Source organism: Argiope bruennichi, chromosome 4 (genome assembly GCF_947563725.1).
Source record: "Argiope bruennichi chromosome 4, qqArgBrue1.1, whole genome shotgun sequence".
Taxonomy (NCBI): domain Eukaryota; kingdom Metazoa; phylum Arthropoda; class Arachnida; order Araneae; family Araneidae; genus Argiope; species Argiope bruennichi.
Genome location: NC_079154.1, coordinates 56,816,943 through 56,842,833, shown reverse-complemented (window position 1 = coordinate 56,842,833; position 25,891 = coordinate 56,816,943). Strand labels below are relative to the sequence as shown.

Below are 25,891 nucleotides of genomic sequence, written 5' to 3'. Positions count from 1 at the left end.
CAATAACTTTAGCAACTACAGAGTACTTAATATTCAGTATTGTAGGTTTTCCTTTTTATTTACTGTTTAAAATACAGAGAATAGTTTAAACATTTGAGTAGAAAAATTCATGTAAATAAGGTATTTTGAAGGATTTTTTTTATTATCTTTAGAGCATTGCATAGTTTTAAAATGTTTTATTTAATATTGGATTTCAAAAAACATCTTAGATAACTAACAATATCATTTGAATGATAAGCATGGAAGAAAATTTTTCTCTCTGTGTAATCATATTTTAGTACTATTATATTTTAGTACTATTATTTTGTGAAAAAAAATATGCCCAATGATCTTCGATTTTTGTGCATTTCAGTTTTTGTTGTATTCAAATGAGTGAATATGTGTTGTATTATGTGCTTTTGATTTGAAATTTTGTGTACACAAATAAAAAAAAATGAAAAAGCAATTTGGCTTCTTTACTTCACAAAGCAAGTATTTATTGATGCATTTCAGAATTACACACATATAAAAAGCTTGCAAGGCACTGTACATGAAACTGGTAAAATTTGTATAATATTCTTTGGGCATGCAATTGGTAAATGAGATGCTATTTCATAAAGCAAGCAAAGTTATCAATTTTTTTAAAAATAAAGTTATAAAATCTTAAGCCAATATTAAAATGATATTTCATTTTAGTTCCGATGAGTAGAAAAAAAATGTATATACAAATTCTAAACTATGTGAAAAAAAAATTTTAGTAAATAAAAAACAAACAAGGAACGCATTAATGAATTGGAGAAAATAAAATTAAATGAAAAAAACATTATAAAGTTAATTAGAAATATTATTTTCATTGCAACCGATATATAAAAAAACAACCAATAATCTTTTTAAAATGCAATAGAAACTGATATTAAAAACTTAATAATTTGAAAACGGTAGTTTGATAAGGAGAAAAAAATCATTTTAATCTTTTGAATAAATTTCAACAAGAAGAGAAGTGCATGAAAATATTGTGAAAATACCACTTTAAATTGACTAGAAAATATATGTCCATAATTTATCTATTACAAGCAACATCACATGAAAAATAAAAGTATAACATATTTAAGTAACATGTGATGATTGTCAGCACAGCATTAAATAAAAATACAATACTTTACTAAATCTATACTACATACAAGAGAAGAGATTCAATTAACAAACACAAAGCACCATCAGCAAACTTTTTTCACAATTTGTTAGTTGGCAGTAAACATATCAGCAGAGAAAATATAAAATAATTTTTTAACAATATACAATGTCGATTTTCTTTTCTAAATTTCTTCAAAAACTAGTTCTATTTAAATGATACCTTTCCTTGTCAAGAAAAAAATAAAATTTGATGATTAAATGGAAGAACCCGAAATCTTGGACAAACTTTACTAATTTATATAAGTGGCCAATATGCTAAAATTTTGCCACTCTTTAACATTTTTTTGCAATAACTTTTCTAAAACTGAAGGGGGAAAAAATACAAATGTTTGAAAATGTATTGGGTTCTCACAATTAATTCTGAACATACAAATACTTTTTCTGAAAAGTTCAGATAATCCTATTAAGGAATGATGATTAGTTTTTTATTTATAATTTATAAGAAATATTAAAATGTTCTTTTAGGACATCTTAAGATTTATTGTTTTTATAACAAGTTGCCTCAACAAGCAAGTAAAACATGTATTTGAAATGTATATCAATATTAAACATGAAACAATGTACTAAGATTTATAAACATTATTAAACAAAAATAACAGATTTAAAGGAAAAAAAACAAACTATATTTTACTTTTTTTGTACATTATAATTGGCTCAGATATAAAATCACATATTGTTCAAGAAAAATGATTCTAGTAATAAGTGTAAATATATTTAATGCATTGCATTCTTGGAGTTTAAATATTTTACACATATTCCCTTTTTCAATCAATATTTGATAAGAAACGTATATAAACTTTATTCTGATCGACTAAGGCAATGCTTAAAACAAATGTTATTGAAAGACAAGCATTTATACTCAAAGAAATTAACTTGAATTGGAGATTATTAAAAAAAAATCCAATGCCCAATCTGCAAACAAAGTGAATGCATTTTATAGTAATTGGTTAATTCATGAAGTCATATATATATTATATGTATATATTCCAGCAGAAATTCTTAATATTGACATTTTTTTTTAATGTTTTTAAATCACTTTTGCATAAGTGATAAGCAAATAAAGAATAAGTACCATCAAATATGTACATTTATGCAATTACCTTATTAAATATAATAAAATATTTTATGGAGGAACTTTGGTATGCATAATACTGTCATATGAAATGAATAAAATAAAAATGCCCCAAAACAACAAAATATAAAATAAACAACTAAAATATATTTTAAAAAATATAAATATCTGCAAATGGCACTCAACAATGTTTGTACATTTAAAATAAACACAAATATAATCAAATAACAAAACAAAAATCAATAAGACAAGACTAAAAAAAGAGGTAAAAAGTAAATAATCTGCAATCAATTTCTGTAATGACATGCAATTTATTAAATCTCCATTTTTTTTATCAATATAAAAAAATTTAAGTAAGGGTGGGGGATAAATAAAACAAGTTGAAAAATGTAAATATATTTTAAATCAATAATAAAAATTTCAGAATGAACTAGCACCTCATACATAATTATATAAAAATCCTTGTTAAAAATACATCACATGTAATAAATTGGGCAATGCTTTTCTTTCATTAATTATGAACAATTATTTTTCATGTTACTGCATAACAAAATGCATTCAAGACAATGAGAAATAAACATATATTAAAATTAAATATTTATATCTCACTAAATTTAATAAAATCATCTTAAAAATATTAAAGTTATTTTATTTTTATATTTCTGAGAAGGAAATTTGGTCATATTTACTAAGTAATTAAAAATTTAGCTGAGCAGTATGGAACAATAATTATAAAATTGTACAATGACTCTATGTGGGAAAAAAATTGGAATAAAAAGCCATATTAGCCAAAACAGAAATTAGAAACAGTGAAGTAAACAAAAAGGTAAACTAGAAGAAAAAAAAGATGTTGAAATAATTGTGAATGCATAAATGGCTTGAATTATCACCATCATTAAAAAGAATTTATCCTCACACATAAATATTTGTAATTAAGTATTTAAACTGATAGTAGCAAACACTCAGAAAATAAGGAAAAATGAGACATTACAAAAGATGTAATAATACCCATAAAAAAGTTCAGATAATTCAGGTCAAATTACAATACATCACAGCTAATGCTTATTTGTCTTTTTAAATTTAATATTAAGAGGGGGAAAGACATTAAAAAAAATAAAAAAATACAATTTGTTAAAATATAAATTCTACACAAATTTTGCTTGACATAAATATAAAAGAGGATAAATAATATAGTAAATAATTATGAACCCCAATAAAATGTCTTGAGACATTAAAAAAGATTAAATATCAGTCAAAATTAAAATCAACAGCTGCACAAATTTACCACGAATGTCCATTAATTTAATCAACAACTGACAATAAAAGTTGGAGGGGAAAAAAAAATCAATTATCTGCTGACAGCAGCAAACTGATTCTTCCTGAACTTTCTACAAAAATGTATTAGAAAACATGTGTAACAAAATTAATAAAAATATTTAAACAAAACAAAAAAAAAATAATAAGAAAATAAGAACACAATATTAACCATACACTATTTTTCAAATCTGAAAAATATTTTGATTTATGGCTTCCAGAGAAAAAATTTTGCATGTGTTGCAGATAACTAAAACAATGGAAATTTTTTTATCACAACTGATGAATTGCAAACTGTGGCACATACATGGACAAGCCACAGATGACATTATATAATTCAATTTGCTTCTGCACTATACATGTGAAATGATCACACAATAGAACAACTACAGATAAAAGCTGCTTACAAAAAGTGAAGAAAAAAGACTTGTGCATTTGAAATAAGTGAATCTATTTTTTTGCAGATGTTAATGTATTTTGTGTATCAGTAAAAATATGTACAAATGCATATATAAAATTTCATAATCATGCTTGAAGATGAAGCAAAAATCAATGAGAGCTTACAAATAATTAGCACATTTATGTACAGAAAAATAGAGGCAAAAATAAAATATAGCTTCTTGATCAAATAGTTTCAGTACACTTCAGGTGCATAAAGAAGATTTTCTCTGAATCCAATTACTTGGATGAAATCACTTTGTTGACAACCTATAAAGGTAATAAAAAATTTTCAAATTCATTTCATAAAATTCTGCAGTTTCAATTTAAAGAGTTATATTTGACCATTCTATACAACGAATCAATTTTATGACATGATAATGGAAAAAGAAATTAATGTAAGCAAAATTATTATTATTATTTTAGTTTCAGTTTCTTGGCAAAGCAAAAATCAATTTAAAATAATTAAGAAAATGGAAAAAAATTCTCCAAACATAATATTGCAACTCAATATTTTAAACTAAACAGAAATTTAAAAAAATTTCAGTGATGCCATTTTTTAGCATTTCCAGTCACAACAGATAATAAATTAACCTATATCAATATATTAAAAATTGAACTATCATGCTTAGAAAAATATTATTTAACAGATCGGGAATTATTCATTAAATTACTTTAATAAAAACACATTTTTACATCCTCGTGCATATTACTAATTGCAAGAGCATTAAAAAAAATTTTTTTTTCTTCACAGGTTAATCAGTAAAAGCTATTGAGGTCCAAAATGTTTAATAGCATTGTATAATGTATTAAACAATGAAACTAAAAAAAAAAATTGCATTAATTTTGCATTAAATATAACCAAAAAAATGCACTCCTTTCACCTCCCACCTAAAAGCAAGCAGAGTGTGATGAATGATCTTGATGCCGTGATACAGCATTAAAATGGAAATTACAGCCAAGTTCTAAGGATCTTGCATGATACAGCCACTTTTGCAAGAGAACATATCATCATCATCATCATCAGGGGTTGGCTCAAACCCTTGCGAATAGTATGCTTACCAGGATCAGGGGTGTTTGTGGGACCCCAAAAAATCCCCTGAAACTTTTACGGATTTACTACCGACATTTTGGAGTTTCGTGAAGGGGGGGAGGGGGGGGGGGAGAAATGAAAAATTACAATTATGAAGTATTGAATGACCTAATTATAAAAGTTCAATGAATTACTTTTTTTGCAAAATTAATAACCATTAATTTTGCAAAATTAAGACCTTTGAACCCAAATCACGTGATCGCACATCTGGTCGAACGAAGTCTCACCCTTTTTTTTTCTGCCGCGCCTACTTGCCGAAAAGAATCCAGAAGAGAATGTCCGAGAACCGGGGGAATGAATCATAACTCGCAATAAGGAAAGAACAAAAAAGAAGTTTTTTCACCCTTTTCACGCATTATCACTGCCTTTGGAGAAAGAAAGGAAAAGTTTTCACCACGCACACTGACCTTGCGTTTTCTGCTTTCAAAGCAAACAAAATTACCCAGATCAAAATAAATAATTCATTATTATTCCTACTTCCTTTTGAACGACGATCCCCGGAATTTCCGGGTATCAAAGTTCAAAATCCCCGGAATTCCGGGGTTTCCCCGGAGCACAAACACCCCTGCAGGATGACAAGAATCAACCATAACATTGAAAGCTTCTCATCTCTATAACTCGGGTCTCCAAAGTTATACGAAATACAATAATGAATTTCAATTACATCTTTGATAAATATAATTTAGTTACTAAAAACACTCTCCAGCTACATAATTACCAATTTCTCAAACATAACACAGATAAAAGAAAATCAATTATCTTAAAAAAAAGCCTTCAATTACAAAACATCTTTTAAAAAACATTATATTCTATTCTTTGTATTGATCCTTATTTTTCTCTTTTAAAAACTAAATTTCATTTTGAGTAATGAAATACTGTTCATTCCATTTTAATTTTTTCATAAAATATGCTTTAAAAATTTATTTTAAATATACTGTAGCTACTTCAATAAAAATGTTTCAAAAGATAAAACAAAATTTTATGTGTGCTTGTACCTTTGTCAAGTCAACTCCTGTAAGTGCCTGAACAGCAGGTGGCAATTGACTAGCTAATCTTGCTACTTCACCAGTAACTCTATCATCACCACCCAACAAAACTATTTCATCAGTCTTTGCAAGAGGAGCAGCTATTTCAGCAGCAATCTATAAAATAAAGTAGATATTTAGTAACTGAAGATAAAGCAATATAAAATAAGCTTTAGGAACCACAGATATAAAGATATGAAATTTGGCTGATATTTTTTTTAAAAAAAGCAAACATGAATGATTTTTAAAGAAAGAAACATGTATTCAAAATAACATCATTAAAATAAAAAATAAATTTATATCAATTTTTAATTTAAAATGTCTGTTTATAAATTAATTCATTCAATCAATTTACACATATATTCAGTAAAAAGAATTTAGAATCTGTAATATCAACTGATGCAACCTGACACATCGTAGACTTAAAAATAATGGCATTTTCTTCAATGAGTTTCTAAAAAATTAAATTAAGAAGACTAGCTTAGTTTAAGTAAAAATTTTATCTCAACTGCTATATTTTTATAAAACGGCATCTTCAAAAATCAATATTTTAAAACATTTATAGCATATCCAATGTTTCATATTTTTATATTCATTGAAACAAATAATTTCATTGACTTGGAAACACTAGATTTTCCTAAAATTCAGAAGCAAAAAATTTTCCCCATCAAATTCCATAAAAATATATTGTCACGTAGATACTGTAGTGTGGAACACAATGACACACACAAGAAGTAGAGCTAAACCAATTTATTAACTCAACACTGAACTGAGAACACAGTAACTAATAAATCTTTTGCTTTTATACTAGCAGGGAAAGTTCCAGAATACTTTTCTGGAGACAGTAAGAAAAGTCCAGAATACTTGTCTGGTAAACTAAAGAAATGTCCAGAATCTTCTGAAATAAAGGGAAACCTAAAAGGGAACATGAAAATAAAGGGAAACATAAAATCACGGAATTAAATATTTACACAGACTGTGAATTGCAATGTCTCTAGTGGGATTCGAACTTACAATCTCTGGATTATGACATCAGTGCCATGACCATTCGGCCATGGAGAGTCGACTGCCTCTTTTCAAAGTGGCATTGCTCCCTCCTTAGAAGAACAGCGTCTCGATGTTATGACATTTAATTTTGTGTATGTAGTTCTTGATCGAGTCACAGGGCCAGGATAAGTCGTCGCGTCTTCACGGGGGTAGTCTCTTGAAAAATGTCTCTTTCCGTAACCTCCATACTTTCATAAGAATGTTGGTCGTCTTGTTCTTCTGGGTCATCGTATAGCATAAGGCGTAAGACGTGGGCAACTTCCTTCGGTTTCCGCCTTCTAGAATTAGGATCGAAATCGGCTACTTTATAGGTGACGTCGGACAACTGCCTCAAGACTTGATAAGGGCCGACGTATCTCTTGAGGAGCTTCTCGGAAAGCGCTTTTTTACGAACTGGAATAAAAATCCACACCAAATCCCCTGGTTCGTATGCCACCATCCGAACTATTACCTTTTCCTTCCCATCTTGGATTTGGACTAATACTGCGCCGATTTCGTATCCACTCGCGTCGGTGTGAAGTTCCGTTGGTGCATTTTCGTCATAAAGGCCTAAGACAGGATCGGAGGTAAGATCTTTCTTTAAGTTATTAAAAGCTTCCATTTGTTCAGGTCCCCAACAGAATTTTGTGTCCCCTTTCAGTAACAACTGTAGAGGTTCGGCTTTATGGCAAAAGTCCTTTATAAATCGGCGATCGTAAGAGCAAAGTCTCAGAAAGCTCCTGATGTCATGGATATTTCTAGATACGGGAAATTCACTCATGGCCTGTACTTTTTCTGGATCCGGTCGTACGCCATCACTGGATACTAGATGTCCCAAGATCTTTATCTCTTTTGCTCCAAAGCGACATTTTTTTTGGATTAAGGATAAGGCCTGCGTTCTGTATACACTGAAGGACGGTATTCAACCTCTGAAGATGTTCATCGAATGTTTCTGAGAACACCACAATGTCATCTAAATAGCAAAGGCAGATTGTCCATTTTAAATGTCACAGAAGATTATCCATCATCCTTTCGAAAGTTGCAGGAGCGTTGTATAAGCCAAATGGCATCACTTTAAACTCGCATAATCCCTCAGGTGTTATAAAGGCTGTTTTCTCACGATCGGCTTCATCAACTTCTATTTGCCAGTAACCGGAGTAGAGATCCATAGACGAAAAATATTTTGCCCCCTTCAGGCAATCCAAGGTGTCGTCAATATGCGGCAGTGGATACAAGTCTTTCTTGGTAATTTTGTTGAGTCGGCGATAATCAACACAAAAACGCCAGCTTCCATCTTTTTTCCTCACCAAGACGACTGGAGATGACCACGGACTTTCTGATGGTTGAATGATGTCTCTTTCTAACCTTTTGGTTACCTCCTCACTGATAATACGGTGTTCAGATGGGGACACTCTGTAAGCTCTCTAACTGATAGGTAAGAGGTCGCCTGTATTTATTCGGTGTTTAACATTGAGTTGACTTCCTTTCTTGAACGTCTTTTCTTGTTCAAAAATTTCTGGAAGCTTCTGGAGTAGATGAAACTTTTTCTTTTTGGTTGATCCTCAAATCCGGAGCTATCATCGTGGTATAGTCTATGACACCCAACTTTGCCTTTGAAGTGGTCGTGGAATAAGGCGATCCTTCGTCTATGGTATTTACGCAGTCTTTGCTTAAGGGTTCGGCATATCCGATGCACATGTCTTTAGGGATGATCTGAGGTTCCCCTTTTCCGTTGGCAACCCATAGTTCGGCTTTGCCATTAAGAAGTGTAACTATAGTAGATAGAATAGCAACTTTGTTGTTCAAAAGGAGCATCTTATCTCCTTCTACTATTACGTCGATAGCTCGAAGGTTCTAACGGCTTAAGACGGTGATCTTTCTGATAGAAAAAGCAGGTACTGTATAGTCTTCCAACGTGAATAAACAGCTGAAGTCTGGAGTTTGGGATTCTCGAATAACGTCTTGAAACAAGAGCTCCGAACGGCCACAATCTATAACAGCTTGAGAAGCGCCCAAAAAGTCCCAACTAAGGATAATATCGTGACTGCATTGCGGCAAAACCATAAATTCAAAAGCTTGAGGTCGGCCATTGATTTCGAGACGAAGCGTGCATTTTCCCACTGGTCTCACGTAATTTCCATCGGCGACTTTTAGAAGAACATTGCTAGTTGTTGGAAACATAACTTTCTTCAGTAGGCGACGATACTTCTCCGAGATAACAGAAAATGAGACTCCGGAGTCTACAAGGGTAGGTACTGGTTCATTGTCGACGATTACTTCAATGTTGTTTCCGGACATCTTTGCGGCAATCGGAGGATTTTTGTCACTAGCGGCTTCGCCCCCAAGAAAGGTCGCACTGCCTAGTTTTCCTCATTTCTCCGGATAGGAGATTGACTGGATCTTCTATATGGCGACGGAGATCTACAGCGGCGTGTCGGCGATCGTCCTTGTGATGGGCTGGGCGACAAACTTCGGGCTGCTGGTCGGCTGTATTCGTCGACATAACGTCCCTCATTCGACGGCGGACGACTGAAATCTCTTCTATTAGCCCGATATGCCTCAAAAATAGCTTTGCGATCTCGGCAGTATCGATCTACATGGCCAGGGCGGCCACAATGGAAACAGACGGGTCTTCTATCAAGGGTGCGCCAGACATCTGTCTTCCTCTGTAGTTGCTGTGATACGAGCGTAGATCGTCTGGTAACAGCGCGCATAGGTAGGTTGGCGTCTTGGCTTGAACTTTATCTACTCTGGTATTGTCTATGACAAAGGAGCCAAAGTATTTTCCACTTCCTCTCGAACAATGGCTTCAATACCTTTGTCTTGAAGTTCGGGATCGACTACTGGAGATATGAGGCGCTGGACCTCCTCACGCACTATTTGATGTACTAGTGATACCAGATCCAGTTGTTGGTCAATTGCAGCCATTTGTACCACATTTGGGAGCTTTTCAAATTTCCTACCCCGGATCCTCTTTTGCTGCATCTCTACGATCTTTCTACGCCATTTAATAAAGTCCTCTGTAGTGGTTATTTCTTTCGTCAATAGTGCCTGGTAAACATTTTCGGCGACTCCTTTCATCAGATGAGACACTTTCTCTTTTGACATATCTGGTTTTACTTGATGGCATAACCCCAACACGCTTTGGATGTACGACTGCGTGCTTTTGCCAGATTTTTGAGCTCTATTCTTTAGCTCATCTTCTGCCTTCTTTACATAGTGCTGTGTTTCTCCAAATGCCTCTTTTAACATTGATTTGAAAACATCCCAGGAAGTCAACTTATCTTCATTATTTTCGAACCATTGTTTCGCTGTGCCGTCCAGGAAGAAGAACACATTTGCGAGACAAGTCATATCATCCCATTTGTTGAATTTTGACACTCTGTCATATTCTTTAAGCTATTTGTTTGGGTCCTGTCCCACGTCTCCTTTAAATACAGATGGATTCCTATATTGGGGCTGTGCTGGTGCCAGAATGACCGGTTTAATTTCCGGCTCCACGGGCATTCTCCACCAAAGAATGTCACGTAGATACCGTAGTGTGGAACGCAATGACGCACACAAGAAGTCGAGCTAAACCAATTTATTAACTCAACACTGAACTGAGATCACAGTGACTGACAAATCGTCTGCTTTTATACTAGCAGGGAAAGTTCCAGAATACTTTTCTGGAGACAGTAAGAAAAGTCCAGAACACTTGTCTGGTAAACTAAAGAAATGTCCAGAATCTACTGGAACATGAAATAAAGGGAAACATAAAATCAAGAAATTAAATATTTACACAAATTGTGAATCACATTGTCTCTAGCGGGATTCGAACTTATAATCTCTGGATTATGAGATCAGTGCCATGACCATTCGGCCATGGAGAGTCGACTGCCTCTTTTCAATGCGGCATAATGAACACAGAAGAAGAAAAAAATTAAAAGCTGAAACAAAACAAATTGGCATTACATATTCTTACTAACCATTACAGCAATGAATGGGGGGGGGAGTTATAACCTATTTAAACAAACATTACAAACACATTAAATCATTCAAAGTATTGAAATAATAAATAAAATAATAAGAAAAATGGGCAAATCAAATAGAAAACTTTCATTAATTAAAGAAAATCGCAGCGTGCGATACTTTCTGACCATGATGCAAGATGTTTAACAAAAAAATTATTGAATATAGAATACAAATAAATGTATCAGAATAATTTCTACAAAAGAAGCAATTTCTCACTTACAAATTTTGAAAATGTTTACCTCATTAAAAGGTTTATAGTTTTGATATATTTTTCATCAGATATTTTGACTTAATATAGACAAATAACATTAATCATGAAATTGTTTCATTTCATTTGAAGAACAAATGATATGCAATAAGAAGTCAATTTCTCTAATTACTTACATAATTCTTGAAATTTTTATGATTTTATTAGTTGCCTTTATTAAATTTTTGTAAGAAAATGTTTTACCTTTTAATTACTTAGAAAAAGCACTTAACATCTGACCATAAATGTATTTCAAAAATTTAAAATATATATTTCACTGAAAATACAAGAAGTTTATTTTATAAGATGACATTTTTGAATGGCCTACAATCATTTTAATAAATATTATAAACATCTTAGGCTAATTTATAACAAAATCAAAAATGTAATTATTAGTTTGCTTAAGATATAAAAATTTTTTAGGACCAAAAATCAAAAATTTCACACAGAGATTATTTAAGAATAAAACTTTGCAAATCATTCATAACAGAATTTATTTTCAGCAGAATTCTTCAGAAATATTTAAATTTTCCAAAATGGTAATTATTTGAATAAATTTTACACAACTGTAATTACTTGTTGTAAGCCTAAGTACAGGCTAATTTCTTCTTTAACTTGAATACCTTTTCCTAATTCAACAAATTTGATAGTAAAGCCATAACAAGATCAATTTCAATTGGTTGGGAACAGCTTTCACTGTAAGTTTGAAACGAACACAAAAACAATCTCATAAAATGTAACTACATTTTAACTGGAAATTATAAAAGATTTTCTTTCAGTTCTCTTGTATAATAAAAATTCATACCATTTATTTTTTAGAAAGAACTCGCTCTAAGCATATTGCTGAAGTTGAATTCAAATGCTTACATGCATAGTGCATCAAAAGGCATGTAACAAAAATGCTGTTCTACTTAATTATTCATCATAAATATATTAAATTTGCAGATTGAGCCTCCTGGTTGAAGTACTTTGCCTTAGATGTATAAGTTCCCAGACTGTGCCTTCTTATCTGACATCATATAGTATCAAAATTAAAAAAGTTAAAAAAAAAAAAGATTACATCATTACTGACAGCAGTTATATTCAGTAGAATGCAATCACGATACATAAACATTAAATGCAATATCTTATAAATAATATACATTATACAAATATCAGAAAATGTAAAATATAAAACTGTATTCATATTTTAATCTTCAACTTAGATTAAAACGTTTCTAAAATACATACTTTAGGCAGTGAATCCAAAACCAAACTCATGACAGCTGCATCACCATACTGTTTATAAGCAGCCGCTTTCATTCTCATTTGTTCTGCTTCAGCCTTTCCAACAGCTTCAATGGCATAGGCCTCTGCTGCTCCAAGCATTTTTATTCTTTCTGCATCAGCTCTAGCAACATCCATTGTCTGTGTCCTGACAGAAAAAAATTAATATATATAACAATAAAAATTTGTTATTTAAAATCTTTTATAACATTTTATTTAAGTTAAATATTAATGGCAAAACAAAATTTTTTTTTGAAGAATTGCACACTTACAACCACTTTAGAGCTATAATTAGTTATCAAAATAAATAATTCAAACAGATAAAAAAAGTTTATTTTAAAATTTCTTTTCATCTTAATTAAATTACATTCCAATACATTTCATTTATAAATGAAATTTATTTAATCATCAAAATTATGATGTATGAAACTTTGGTTATAATAATGTCAATAATGAAATGAAAATAATAAAATAAGATTTTTCATCAAATAGATTTAATATTTATGGAAAATGAAATTTCATTGATTTGTTTAATCATACAAAATTAGTTCCAGATTGCCAAGTCTATCTCTTATTAAGTATCACATCAACGTAAAATTATGTGGAAGACATAGGTTGGACTGCACATTGTAATTTTTTATTATAAACTGTTAATACATGGAGACCTGAACTAGAATCATATGCATCAAATTTCCGTATACCAATACAAGCCATCCTATTCATAATTGGGCACAATATACAATCTTGATGATATATCCCCTCCCTTTCAAATCTATAACATATAAACAAATTGTCGTAAGAATCTCATAGCCTCAGATATAGATATAAAATGGAACTAAAGCAATTTAATTATGAGTAACTAATTATACATTATCACTACAGAAATCTTCAATGATACATCGGATATAGCAGTTATTATTCATTATTATATCTATAACTAGAGATACAAAAAAAGATTACATAAAGATATTTTCCTATAATTGTAAAATGCAGAAATCCTTACAAAAACACATTAAAAGGAATTTCATTGGAGACAGTCTATTTATAATCAACAAGCTACAGAAAATCAAAACTTCCAGAACAGTGTGATTAAAAGAAAATGTGCAGAATTCTATTACAGAAAAATATTCAAAACACATTATAAAATGATTAATTTAAATTATACAGGGAGTATAAGAGACATCTTACCTTTTTCCTTGGGCAATCATTTCAACCCTGAATGCTTCTGCTTCAGCAGGTAAACGAACAGTAGCACTCAGCTCTTTCTCCTTGCGGAGAATTTCTTTTTCTTGAATGGCTATCTGTTTTCTTCTTTCAACAACTTCAATTTCTATCTCTTCACTACGTATCTTCTGCTTCATTTTAGCTGCTTGTAATTCATATGCCAACTGTGATTCCGCTTTCTAAAATAATGCAATCATGTTAAGAATTCAATTCTGGCTTTCACTTTTATTAACATTACAAGAGTGGGGAAATAATGAGGATAAGAATCACCTTGGTGTTCACTTCAGCATCAAAATTGGACTTCTGAAGTTGGAACATGCGGTGGGAATCTTCAACTTTGGTATTTGCAGCATATTTCACATCCATGGCTGATTTTTCACATTCAGCTTCCTATAAAATAAATCAGCAGTGTAAGTTTTTTGAATTCACAAAATGAAATTCATATGAATAAAATGCAAGGATTTCATAAAAAGCAATACACACAGCAAATCAATTAATGGTAAAGTTTATAAAGCACTGGTGAAATCCAGTCATAATTCTTAATGTTAATTTTTTATGTGCATATGTAGAAATAAGCTTCACCAGAGGACCATAATTTGCTCTAACCATGCACTTCGTAAAAAATATTGATGGATACTCCTTCTGATGACTGACAGCCCGTTCTTGTTTCAGTTCTGACAACAGATATGCCTGCTTAAGTCCGAGGAAGCCAGTTGGAATGAAGGTAGTAGGTAGGCAGGAATTCGAGAATATTAGAGATGAGAATGCAAGAACTGAATTTTAAGTCCATCAATACTTCCCGCTGCAAATATCCATTTTTCTTCTTTAGTTAAATCTCATTTTAAAAAGAATGTAGTAATAAATGAAAATAAATATACATGCACCAGTTTTTTATATAGCAGCAATTTGTCTAATTAGAATATAATCAAGTTATTTACATAAATTTCAGGAAGAAATAAAAATTCTAACTCATAAGGATTCTAATATATATTTAATGGAACACCCACATGTAAAAGTTGTTTCAAAATAATATTTTAGGTTTCTCCACCTTTCTGCTTGGAAATGTATAATTTACAATAGTTTATAAAGTTTTTTTTTTTTTTTTTTTTTTTTTTTTTACAAAAATTATCTACTATTTACTTTAAAAGATTAATTTTTAAAAAAATTAAATTTTGAGTTTCAACAAATTCACAAACTTAATACTAATAAATTTAAAAATTAAAGAAATAAAACTTACTCTAATACCAGCATCCCTTTCAGCTTGTGCAACTCCTACATCAGCATCTCTTTTGACAGCAGCAGTTCTGGCTTTCCCAAGAGATGCTAGGTATTCTACTTGGTCAAAAACATCCTTGATTGTGAAACTTAAGATTTCGATCCCCATACGGCCGACATCTGGAGCAGCAACCTCTCTTACCAATGAAGCAAATTGATCTCTGTCTCTGTATACTTCTTCTACAGTAAGAGTACCTAAACAAATATTTTTTGTTACTTAATTACATCCTCCAAAAATAAAAGAAATGGAAATATAATTGGATTATAATAAGATCTTGAACATTTGAAAAGAAACAAAAATATTTAACCAGCTTTGCAGAACAGATTACTTTAAAACTACCTCTACTAATAATAAAAATGAGAGTCTGCATTTGTCTTTGAATAACCAAATTTGGCATAATCATATTTTGAAAGATGAAACAGAGCTGGTTGACAAGATAGTTTTGAAATTTAATTAATCAAGTATTAATTACCATTTTAAAGATTTTAATGATAACTTTGGAAAATATTGCCATACAAAAATAATTTTTACACTACTATAAATTTCAAAAATTATCCATTTAATCATATAAATTGTTATAATGCAAGTAATCTTCCTGATTTCGTATTATTTGTAAAAAAAATTTTAAAGCATAGTTTGTTACAATACTTATTAATGTTGTAAAGAAAATCAGGTCAATTTCACTGTTTTATCAAATCTCTGAGTGCATGTTTTTGCTCTATTAACATTTTCAGGGGTGGTGGTCGCAGAAAAAAACATCAATTTTTAAAAAAAAATTCTATAAAACTATTTCCTTTAAAATTTAAAAATTGTTGGGAAAATAGCATTTAGTTTCCTTTTAGAAGAATAGATGGCAGCATAAGCAATTTTCGTTTCTTTCATAGCAATAATTTTTAAAAATACTCCGATTTTTTGCCTCAAATTTGAAAATTTATTTTTACCTTTTAAGAACAAAATCAATCCACCATTTTCCTACAATATCCAGAAGTTTTAAATAATCATTTTGTTTAATTTTCAAATTAGTTTAAGAATGAACTAAATTGGCTGATTCGCAAGTGTTCTCATTTAACCCTGTCCAGCGCAGGCCATTAAAAATTTTGAAATATAATGAAAAAACACAATCAATGTGATTAATAGGTTGCATACACATGGATTTTGCAATCAATTTTTTTTTTTTAAACTTGCTTCCTTTTGCAGGTGGTGGTGTCCTCTGACATGGACACTGCCCGTATAGAGTAATCTCTGTGTAAGAAAATCTTCTGAAATAATTGCATAAATTCTTTAATTCACGCTTTAGGTAATTTGAAACATTTAAAGTATTAAACATACAAAATATAACAATATATTTACTACAAAAATTCTAAATTAAATCTTATAAATATAAGTAATTAAAAAATAAAAACTATTGCAATTTAATATAAATTATAATAACAAATTATCACTTAATTCCACTAAGAATAAAAATTATCCAACTGAAATTCTAAAAATAAATTTTTACAATTAAACTGTATTAATTAAATGTTAATTTTATTAATTCAAGAAAAAATATCAAAAAAGAAAATCAAAAATAACCTATTATTTGACATGAAAGCAAGTGGAAGTTTCTTTTCGTCTGACACATTATAAAAAATTATTTTTTTGCACATTGCTCGCGTTTTGTGCAAATTTTTTTGATACTGCGCTGCAAATATTTTCAAGGAGGTGCACTTGATATGCATATGTTGAACAATTTTTTTTTAATCTTTTGCTGTACAATTTTTACACGTTGAATGCAGAAATAATAATTATGAACAAAAGATTAAATAAAAAATTATGGCTATATAAAACTAAATATTTACAGGAAAAGATAGTAAAAAATAAAGCAGAACATGATAGTGAAACATATGTAACAGTCCAGAAAAAAAGACAAATCTTAAGTGTGAAAAGTCTTCTGGCTTCAAACATGGTTTTCTTTTTCCCGAATCCAAATAAGTAAAACTCCCCCTTGTACACAGAATAGCATCACATCCTTCTTTCCAAAATATCAAATAACACCTTTCACATGAAGGGAGGCTGCGTTGCAGAAGAGAGGCGAACGAAGAAACAGATGTCCTAGATGGACGGTGTCCTCAAATGAGGACACCTGTGAATCAGCTAATTTGATTCGTTCTTAAATTAATTTGAAGATTAAACAAAATTACGATTCAAAACCTCGTTAATATTGTAAGAAAATAGGCAATTGATTTTGGTAAAACTTCATTTCTTAAGAAGTCAAAATAATTTCCAAACTGAGGTATTTTTAACATAAAATTAATGTTATATATGCTTGTGCTGCCATCTATTATTCTAAAAGGAGACTAAATATTATTTTTCCAACAATTTTTGTGATTTTAAAACCGATAGTTTTTTTTTTTTTTAGAAAATTTTAAAATAGCTGTCTTTTTGTAACCACCATCCCTGAAAGGGTTAAGGTCACCACCCATCTAAGACGCTTGTTTCTTCGTTCACCTCTACTCTGTGCTGCCGTCTCGCTTTGTGTGAAAGGTGTAATTTAATATTTTGCAGAGAAGGATGTGATGCTGATACTGAGTTCAAAGGGGAGGGGAGGGTGTGTTTTTTTATCTTTGGATTTGGAGGGGGGGGGGGGAAATCATGTTTGAAGAAAGAAAACATTTCATATTTAAGATTTGCCTCTTCTTGTAGACTGTTACTTATGTTTCAGCATCATGTTCTTCTTTATTGTTTGCTTTCTTTTTCTGTAAATATTTAGTTTTATATAACCATACTTTATTTAACCCTTTTTTCATACTTATTATTATCGTGTCCAGCATGTAAACATTGTCCGCGAAAGATTTTTTAAAAAAGTGTTAAATATATACCCATCAATTGTCCGTCTCAAAAATATTCGCTGAGCAGTATAAAAAAAAATGTGCAAAAAAAATAATTTTCAATTATGTGTTATACAAAAAGACATCCATGTGCTTTCATGCCCAATAATAAGTTATTTTTTTATTTGATATTTTTAGCATTTTAGTTGGATAATTTTTAGATATGGTTGAATTAAAACAGAATTTGTAATTATAATTACAAATTCTTATCTTTAATTATTTATAAGATTTAGTTTAAAAATAATAAATAAAATTTTGTTAATTTAATACTCAAGATATCTCAAATTACCTAGAACATGAATAAAATTGTCTATTAACCTAAGATATTCATAATTACTGCTGTTGTCATAAGGAAGTGACGAAATCATTTTGAAAGATTTTCTTATACAGAGATTGCTCTAAACGAACGGTACCCTCATTGGACGACACCACCCTTGCGAAAGGAGGCAAGTTTTTAAAAAAATTTGACTGTAAAATCCACGTGTATACAGCCTACTAAACATTGTAGTGCTAATATCCTATGGATTGCGTTTCTTCATTATATTTCAAAAATTTAATGACCAGTGCCAGAAAAAGTTAATGAATATAAAACTATTCTAAACTTTTATATGTTAAGATAAAACAAAATTCATGTAATTAATATGAACCAGCTTGTCACTGAAGGTTAATAAATAAATAAACATCAGACAGTTGAAATTTCCTTTTTGAATTTATTTTGCAAAAGAAAAGTAATGAAGAAGTAATGAAAATTTTACTTTATATAAATTTGTATATACACATGCATACTTATACATATATAAACATATGTACTTCAAATCCTATAACACATGTTTATAAGTTTTTATTTATTTTATTTAATGTGATTAAGAATATCTGTTGATATTTTATTATTCCTTATATTTTTTGATATTATATTTTTTTAATGAAAAAAAAATGAAGAGTTCTAATTCAAACTTTTAAAATAAGTAATCAAAATTCTGTTTTATATTAGAGATATTGAATTTTTTTTAGATATAAAAAAAATGTTTAAATATTTAACACACAAATATAAAATAAACTAACCTAAAATAGCTCGAAGATGACCTTCTAATGTCTGCAGAATCACTGATTCAATGTGCGATGTTTTCTTTCCAAGAAACTGTTCTGCAGCAGTGGATAAGAATTCTTTCTCAGTCATGACTTTACACTGAGCCACTCCTGTAACTGTCAAGGGCACACCTTGAGCTGTTTCAACATGCTCACATTTAGGTGTCAAAGTCATCACTTCTAATGATAACCTAAAATAATTGAAACATGGTGCAAAACATAAGATACAAAATTCAGATATAAAACATAAATAAATTAAAAAGGAAAAATTTGTAAGCATATAATATTTTTAAATATACTTTAAATCTTTGATGTACCTTTTAGCTTGAAATATACTTAGTTTAATACCAATATCAAACACCAAAATGTTCCAAGAGTTATATAATGCTGATATCCTATAACAATTCACCTAACTAGAAATAAATGTTATTCTGCAAATATTTGAAAAAAAAAAGCTAAATTTATCTGGTTTGTGACACTACTCTTGAAGAAGACATTTAAATAAAAAAAACTTCCAAAATTTAATCTTTGGACATACATGAAGAAGGTCTGGTTCATGATTATAACCATGTCATATTCTGTTTAGTAGAAAATTATGATTGAATTAATTAAATGACAAGGAGTTACATTTTACAATTCCCAAATGAACAAACATTATAAGTAAAGATAAATAGTTAAAAATAAATTACAACTAAATAACTTTTAATTTTTAATAATTATTATTACAGAGATGCGGTAATATTATTCATCATCCAATTTGAATAAATTTAACAAAACAACAGAGTAAATCTTGTAACCTTTAAAAAAAGAAGGGGGAAAAAAAAGATAACAAACTGAAAATATTTCAGATTAAAAAATTACCTTTGAACATCTGTAACTAACCACCAGGCCCAAACCCAACCACCAACTACAGTTCGCTTGTCTGCAGAACCACAACAACCACCTAGATGAAATATTATACAGATAATTAGTAAATATATAACTTGTTATATAGAATTAATAGATATTAACTATTTATCTAATGCAAATGTAAAATTTTAAAAAGAAAAAATATTTAATGAAAGAATTGTAATCTATGTATTTGGAAAACTTATTTCCAAAAGAACAAATTAATGGAACTGAAAGTAACACTATTGGGAATTATATTTGTTAATTTCATTTATTACTAATATGTAAATTATCTACTGCTTTTAATGCATGAATAATCCATCATGTATATTATAAAAATTCCCGATTTCTAATTAATTATATTTCTAAACAAGTTGCATTATATTGTTGTATATCAATAATCAATGGACAGCATTACGAGCAAATGTGAAACAAACATATACATATCTCACAAAACAGACATTAGAAGCAACATTATCCTTAAAGCTCCTGAAGGCAAATGAAACCAAGTACAGTTGTACATGGAAGTTTGTTGGCAAATAATTCAGTAAAATGGACATCCTCTCACCACATTTATCCTCAGAATGGGTGGAAGAAAGCCACAATAGTTACTAACTGACTGATACAATTCTTGGTTAAGCTTTAATAAATATCATCCTACTTTGAGTTGCAAAAATAATGCATATTAATGAACAAAGAAGGAATATTCTTAAGAAAAAGGCCTTTTTAAAGTTCAAAATTCTTCCTATTGTAACAGAATAATTCCTAAAACAATTCCCATGCAATATTACATATCCTTACAAAACAAATTACTCTTGAACAGACTATTGTAACATTTTATCTTCTCTGAGAATTTATAAATATCTGCTGATCGCAACTTTTACAAATAGAAAATTATTTTCTGAGACACAGGTGTTTTTCTTAAGCATAGTAACAATAATAATAGTTAATAGTAAAATCTGGTTATTTGAGGAATATTCAAATTTTTGTAAGTAAATAAAATAGAATTTTGAACATTTACATTCCTTTATATGAAAAGAAATTTCTTTAAAACTGGAAGCGCTGTAAGTAAATGTTGTGTATAATAGGTATGGAATACAATGGATGCTTTTAACTTATAATAACTGAATGAGAATTGATTAAATTATATTACAAAATTGTTTATTTTAGCAAAGTTTTTTTTTTTTTTTTTTTTCAATTTTTGGAATTTTAACTAATGCCTTTTTTTAATATCTGATTGTCCAAAATTTTTTTCTTATTCATTAAAAAAAGTGCAAAATAAAGTAATTTAAATATTATTCAGTTAGTTGGAAATCTACTGTGCTAAATTTGCTGATATTACAATGAATTTCTAGGTACAGTAGACTCCCGATTATCCGCGGTGCTGATTATCCGCGCCTGCCGCACAAAGTTTTTTTTTTTTTTTTTGACTGATTTTTTCAAAAAGGTGTGGTTTTACAGTTATGCTTTTGTAATTACATAATATATTACAGTATTAAAACAGTACATATGTATTAATTTTTCTGTGTATCCTTGACGCCTCTCGTAAGTACAAAGCACTTTTCTGTTCTCATTAACAAAATGCATTTTAGGTTAGTTTTGAGTGATATACTAAAATATTAAGCGTTAGTTAAACATTTCCTGCTGTTTATTTTATGTTTTATTGTACATAAAACGATGTTTCAAAGTTGGAATGACTGCTTCCTTTTTTGCTATACCCGTTTTTAACTTTTTTCGGATTACCCGCGATTTTTGTTATCCGCGGCGGCCGCGCCACCCAATTCCGCGGATAATCGGGAGTGTACTGTATATATTTTAATATGCTTAAGATAATATATTTAAATCAAATGCAAATAGGATTTCCTATTTAGCTGACAAAATTGATTAAGATTATTAATCTTTTCTCTAATATTGATTCTTGAGGTTGCTTAGTCAAATCATTAATATTTTAATGAATATTTCCAAAAATTTTATATTTTTCAAATCCCGAAAATGTTCCGAAAATCTTTAAATTATTGGTGTCTAAAATACTGTGTTCAAGAATTTTAATTACATCCCTTTTCTTAAATTAAATTATACAACTAATATAATATGCACAATTAATATAATTGTTTAGCCCTCAAAATTCAAATTTAATTTTTTGCATTTTACAAGTCATTTCTGAAAGAATATGAGGACATTTAGAGAGAAAATAAATTAATAAAATCACATTTTAAAGGTACATAAACTTTTATAAATGTGTTAAAAACAAAAAGCATTTCATTTTAATTATTTTTTACTAATTTTGAAGTTTATTATAGGAATCTTGAAATTATATATACATACATATATTCTTATTTCAAACTCTCAAGTATGAAACTAATATTTAATTATGTTGATTTTTTTAAATAGTAATTAAATTAAAAAAATTTTAAATTGTGCAAAACTATACAATTCATACAATTTTAATTGATTTTTAATAATTAATAAAATTATACAAAATCTTACCAGATGCTTTTTATAAAAAAATTTTAATAATGCTAAATCCTTAATCAAGTAAAAGAAAAAAAAAAATTATAGTAAAAAAAAATTCTCCGGCATAGAGCATTTTCATTGTCATTCCAAATCTAATTTACAATAAACATGAATATCAATTAGTAATACTTGTCTTAATTATGAAATTTTCCATAAATCCCTTTTAGTAAATAAATTTTACAAAAATTTAAATTTACTTATCATAAACTTAAACTTTAATATTTATCCCATTCATGTGAATGAAAAATTTAATAAAAAATTTTAAAATGATTTCAGAAAACAGAACATAAAATTCAACTGTTTCTTTCTGCTGTTATTTGAAGCTAACCAAGCAAAACCCTTTAAATATTTCAAATATGAATAGTAGACATTTCTACTCCTAAGTCACTTTTAATGATGACTCACTTATAACCTGCAGCACTCATTTGCAAAAGACTGGCCCAAAACATATCAATCAATGCAAAAGTTAATGGAACTGGTTGAACTGAATTAATATTCAGAGGGTTATGGAAGAACTGAATCTTTCTGTTTTCTACTAATGGTGCTGCTCAGGATAATAAAAGACATATGCGATAGTAAAGGAAAGTGAATTATAACATCAAACTTGTAAGGTAAATAGCCAAGAATAAAAGTGGAAATGAATGTCAGCAGTGCAAATTTTTACCCATCTATGAATGATTCTTTTAATGAAGTAATGAAAATTGCAAATAACATTTTATTGCATTAGGTATATTAGATGATTTCTAATACATAAATTTTTATAGATTTTATTTTTATAAAAAATCCTGATAAAATACAACTATCATCAGTTAAGCTCACCACAGAAATCAAGCATAAATATTACCAATAGATAAACATATATATTACTAATAAAACAGATATGCAAAAATATTTAAAGTGTATTTACTCACTTGAAGCTTCGAAAATCGTTCAAAATATCGAATCTTTTTTATTGCTTAATAATGTTCTCTGATCCTTTAGCTTTCAATCGATACCAAGATGTTGTCAATATTCGAAATATTTCTCGAGTTATGATTATTTTTCTTGAGGTGCTTTCATTAAAAACTCTAGTCACGGTGTTTTTAAAACTCATTTTATGAAGAATGATATTTTCCCACTAAGTTACTTCATTCAAACAATCATAACTCAACAAGAAATTAAACAAATACAGTTATTTATATATCAAAATAATCTGTATGAAATAGCAGATGTTTTGTGCCTCAATCAAAGTTATATTTATAGAAATAAATTTTTAATAGCTGTTTAAAAGTTAAAATTACAGAAAAAATCTCGCCTTTTCTACTCATCGTTGATGAAAAAATTGTTTAAAAAAAACTATACATTTTTATAACTTGTTTGAGGCAGACAACATGAAGACTAATATTAGGCATAATTTCCAACTAGAATTGTGTGTCTGTACAAATTAGAATTTAAGATATCATGTTTCAAAAAATAGGCTAATTAGCTCATTAAATATTATTTAATTAATTAATTAATAATTAGTGTAATATGGTTTTTTCTCACTGAAATGAGTTTAATCATATATTAATAACCTACTGTGAAAAAAACTGGATTTTTAAAGTTAAAATTTAAAAAAAAAAAAAAATCTTCAAGTGTGTACGTACACCTTAAACATATGTAAGAAAAAAATAATAGCTCAAATCTGTTTCAAATAACATTTTAATAATATGAATTCTAAAAAAATAATCATTAAAATTTTAAAGATTATACAATATAACTTCAATAAAAAAAAATGCAGACATAACAAAAATAAAATATAAATAATGAATAGTAATGTATAAAAATAAAAGTTTAGGAGTATATTTAATGCACACAGAACAAGAGAATTAAACTGTGAACAAGAGCAACAGATAGAAAAATACAGTTAAGGTAGTATTTCCATACACCTATGCAATATTACTTCTTGTCAAGCAATCAGGAACTCAATCATAACAGAAATTAAGTAGTCCAAATGTGATAGAAAATAAATTTTGATATAAAAGCAAAATGCTTCTTGATTGACGAACTGTAAATGTACATTTTCTAAATACTTTTGTAAATATAATTACTTCTTGTAATAAATAAATATAATGCCAAAAATACCACTTTTTTTCCATTCTTAGACATTCAGCAAAAAAATATGTGTATAAATAATTTTTTTCTAAGAAAATTAATCAACATTTAATGTACAAAACCAACAACTATTTTTACAACTGTATTCCTAAAAAAAGAAAAAATTTCTAGCATATTCACGTTTGTTGTCTGCACAACTTTGAAGATCTATCATTGCTTGTATATAAACAAATGCATTTCCATACATACATTTTCATAAACAAAATTTGTAAATTATTATTTTAAAATGTTGTTTATATTATTATATTACACATAATGAAATGCAGGAAAACTACATTACATTTCAAAGTAAGAGCATTAGATTCAAAATACATCAAGCAACATTAATTGAGAAAATTGAAGAGAATGTTAAAATATGTTAAGAAAACTTTTAACTTACCTGACACAACAAGTGCTTCATTTGGTCCAACTGTATAGATATTGCCCATTTTAAAAAGGGAAAAGGCACTTCGATAAGGCTTTATTAATATTTATGTAAAAAGAATATGCAGATAAGATATACAAGGAATATGAGATATAAAAAAAATAAAATCGGGGCTTTAAAAATCTGCTGATGTCTTCGAATTTCAGTTCCGATTCGACCAGGAGAGAATCTAAAGCAAAGAGGTTCAAATCAGAGAACTCGACTTAGAGTAATTGCAACATAACGTATATAGAAAGTACAGAAATTATTGCAAATGAAAGAGAAACCGCATCTAATTCACTTAAATGAAATTTCGAAATATGAAGACACCTCTCCGATCCTCCCAAACAACACTATTTCACTTCACTTTGTGATTTCAAGGCCGGAGAGTTGTCCTTGGTATATTTTCATTAACATGGCACCTGCGGCAAAGAGAGTCAATACCATAACTATCGGGCTCCAGCATATCTTATATTATAGCATGAAACAGCATTCGGGTGTTTTTATTAAATTTGGTTTTGGAAAATGTAGTAAACGCATATTCATAGTGTCTTCAAATGTTCCTTTATGAACATCTATATTCATTTGCAAAGACTATTTGATTTCTTTTAACACCTAATGTTATTTCCAGGAAAAAAATCTTTCCATTTTCTTTAGCAAGTCCTTTCTACTATAAGTCAATTATTTCATACGATGTATTAGTTGTGAATAAAGAGGGACAGATTAATTTTTTTCTTTTTATCGATTTAATGAATTTACTTGATATTTACGTTGTCGAGGTTGTTCATAGCTCTCAAATTTGCTTCAAAACGAGAATATTTTGATACAAACC

General features: G+C 29.0%; 1 protein-coding gene across 1 annotated transcript; it reads right to left on the bottom strand.

Moving 5' to 3' along the window:
• Positions 1-439: 439 nt before the first annotated feature.
• On the bottom strand, positions 440-25,409 carry LOC129967036 (flotillin-2-like). The gene is made up of 9 exons (XM_056081674.1): positions 25,036-25,409; positions 19,983-20,064; positions 19,098-19,312; positions 15,130-15,362; positions 14,163-14,282; positions 13,857-14,071; positions 12,633-12,816; positions 6,086-6,232; positions 440-4,267 (listed from the first exon to the last, which is right to left on the bottom strand). The coding sequence occupies exons 1-9, from the start codon at positions 25,082-25,084 to the stop codon at positions 4,238-4,240; spliced, it is 1,275 nt and encodes a 424-aa protein (XP_055937649.1). The 5' UTR covers positions 25,085-25,409; the 3' UTR covers positions 440-4,237.
• Between the last annotated feature and the right edge of the window lie 482 nt (positions 25,410-25,891).

What these genes read in the sequence shown, in the direction of transcription:
- LOC129967036 (XM_056081674.1), bottom strand. Translation starts at nt 25,084, where the DNA reads ATGGGCAATATCTATACAGTTGGACCAAATGAAGCACTTGTTGTGTCA. An exon ending in ATGATTGCCCAAGGAAAAAG is followed by an intron (nt 12,817 to 13,856) that starts GTAAGATGTCTC and finishes TTTTTCTGTCAG; the next exon opens with GACACAGACAATGGATGTTG. An exon ending in CAGGAGTTGACTTGACAAAG is followed by an intron (nt 4,268 to 6,085) that starts GTACAAGCACAC and finishes TTACCTTTATAG; the next exon opens with GTTGTCAACAAAGTGATTTC.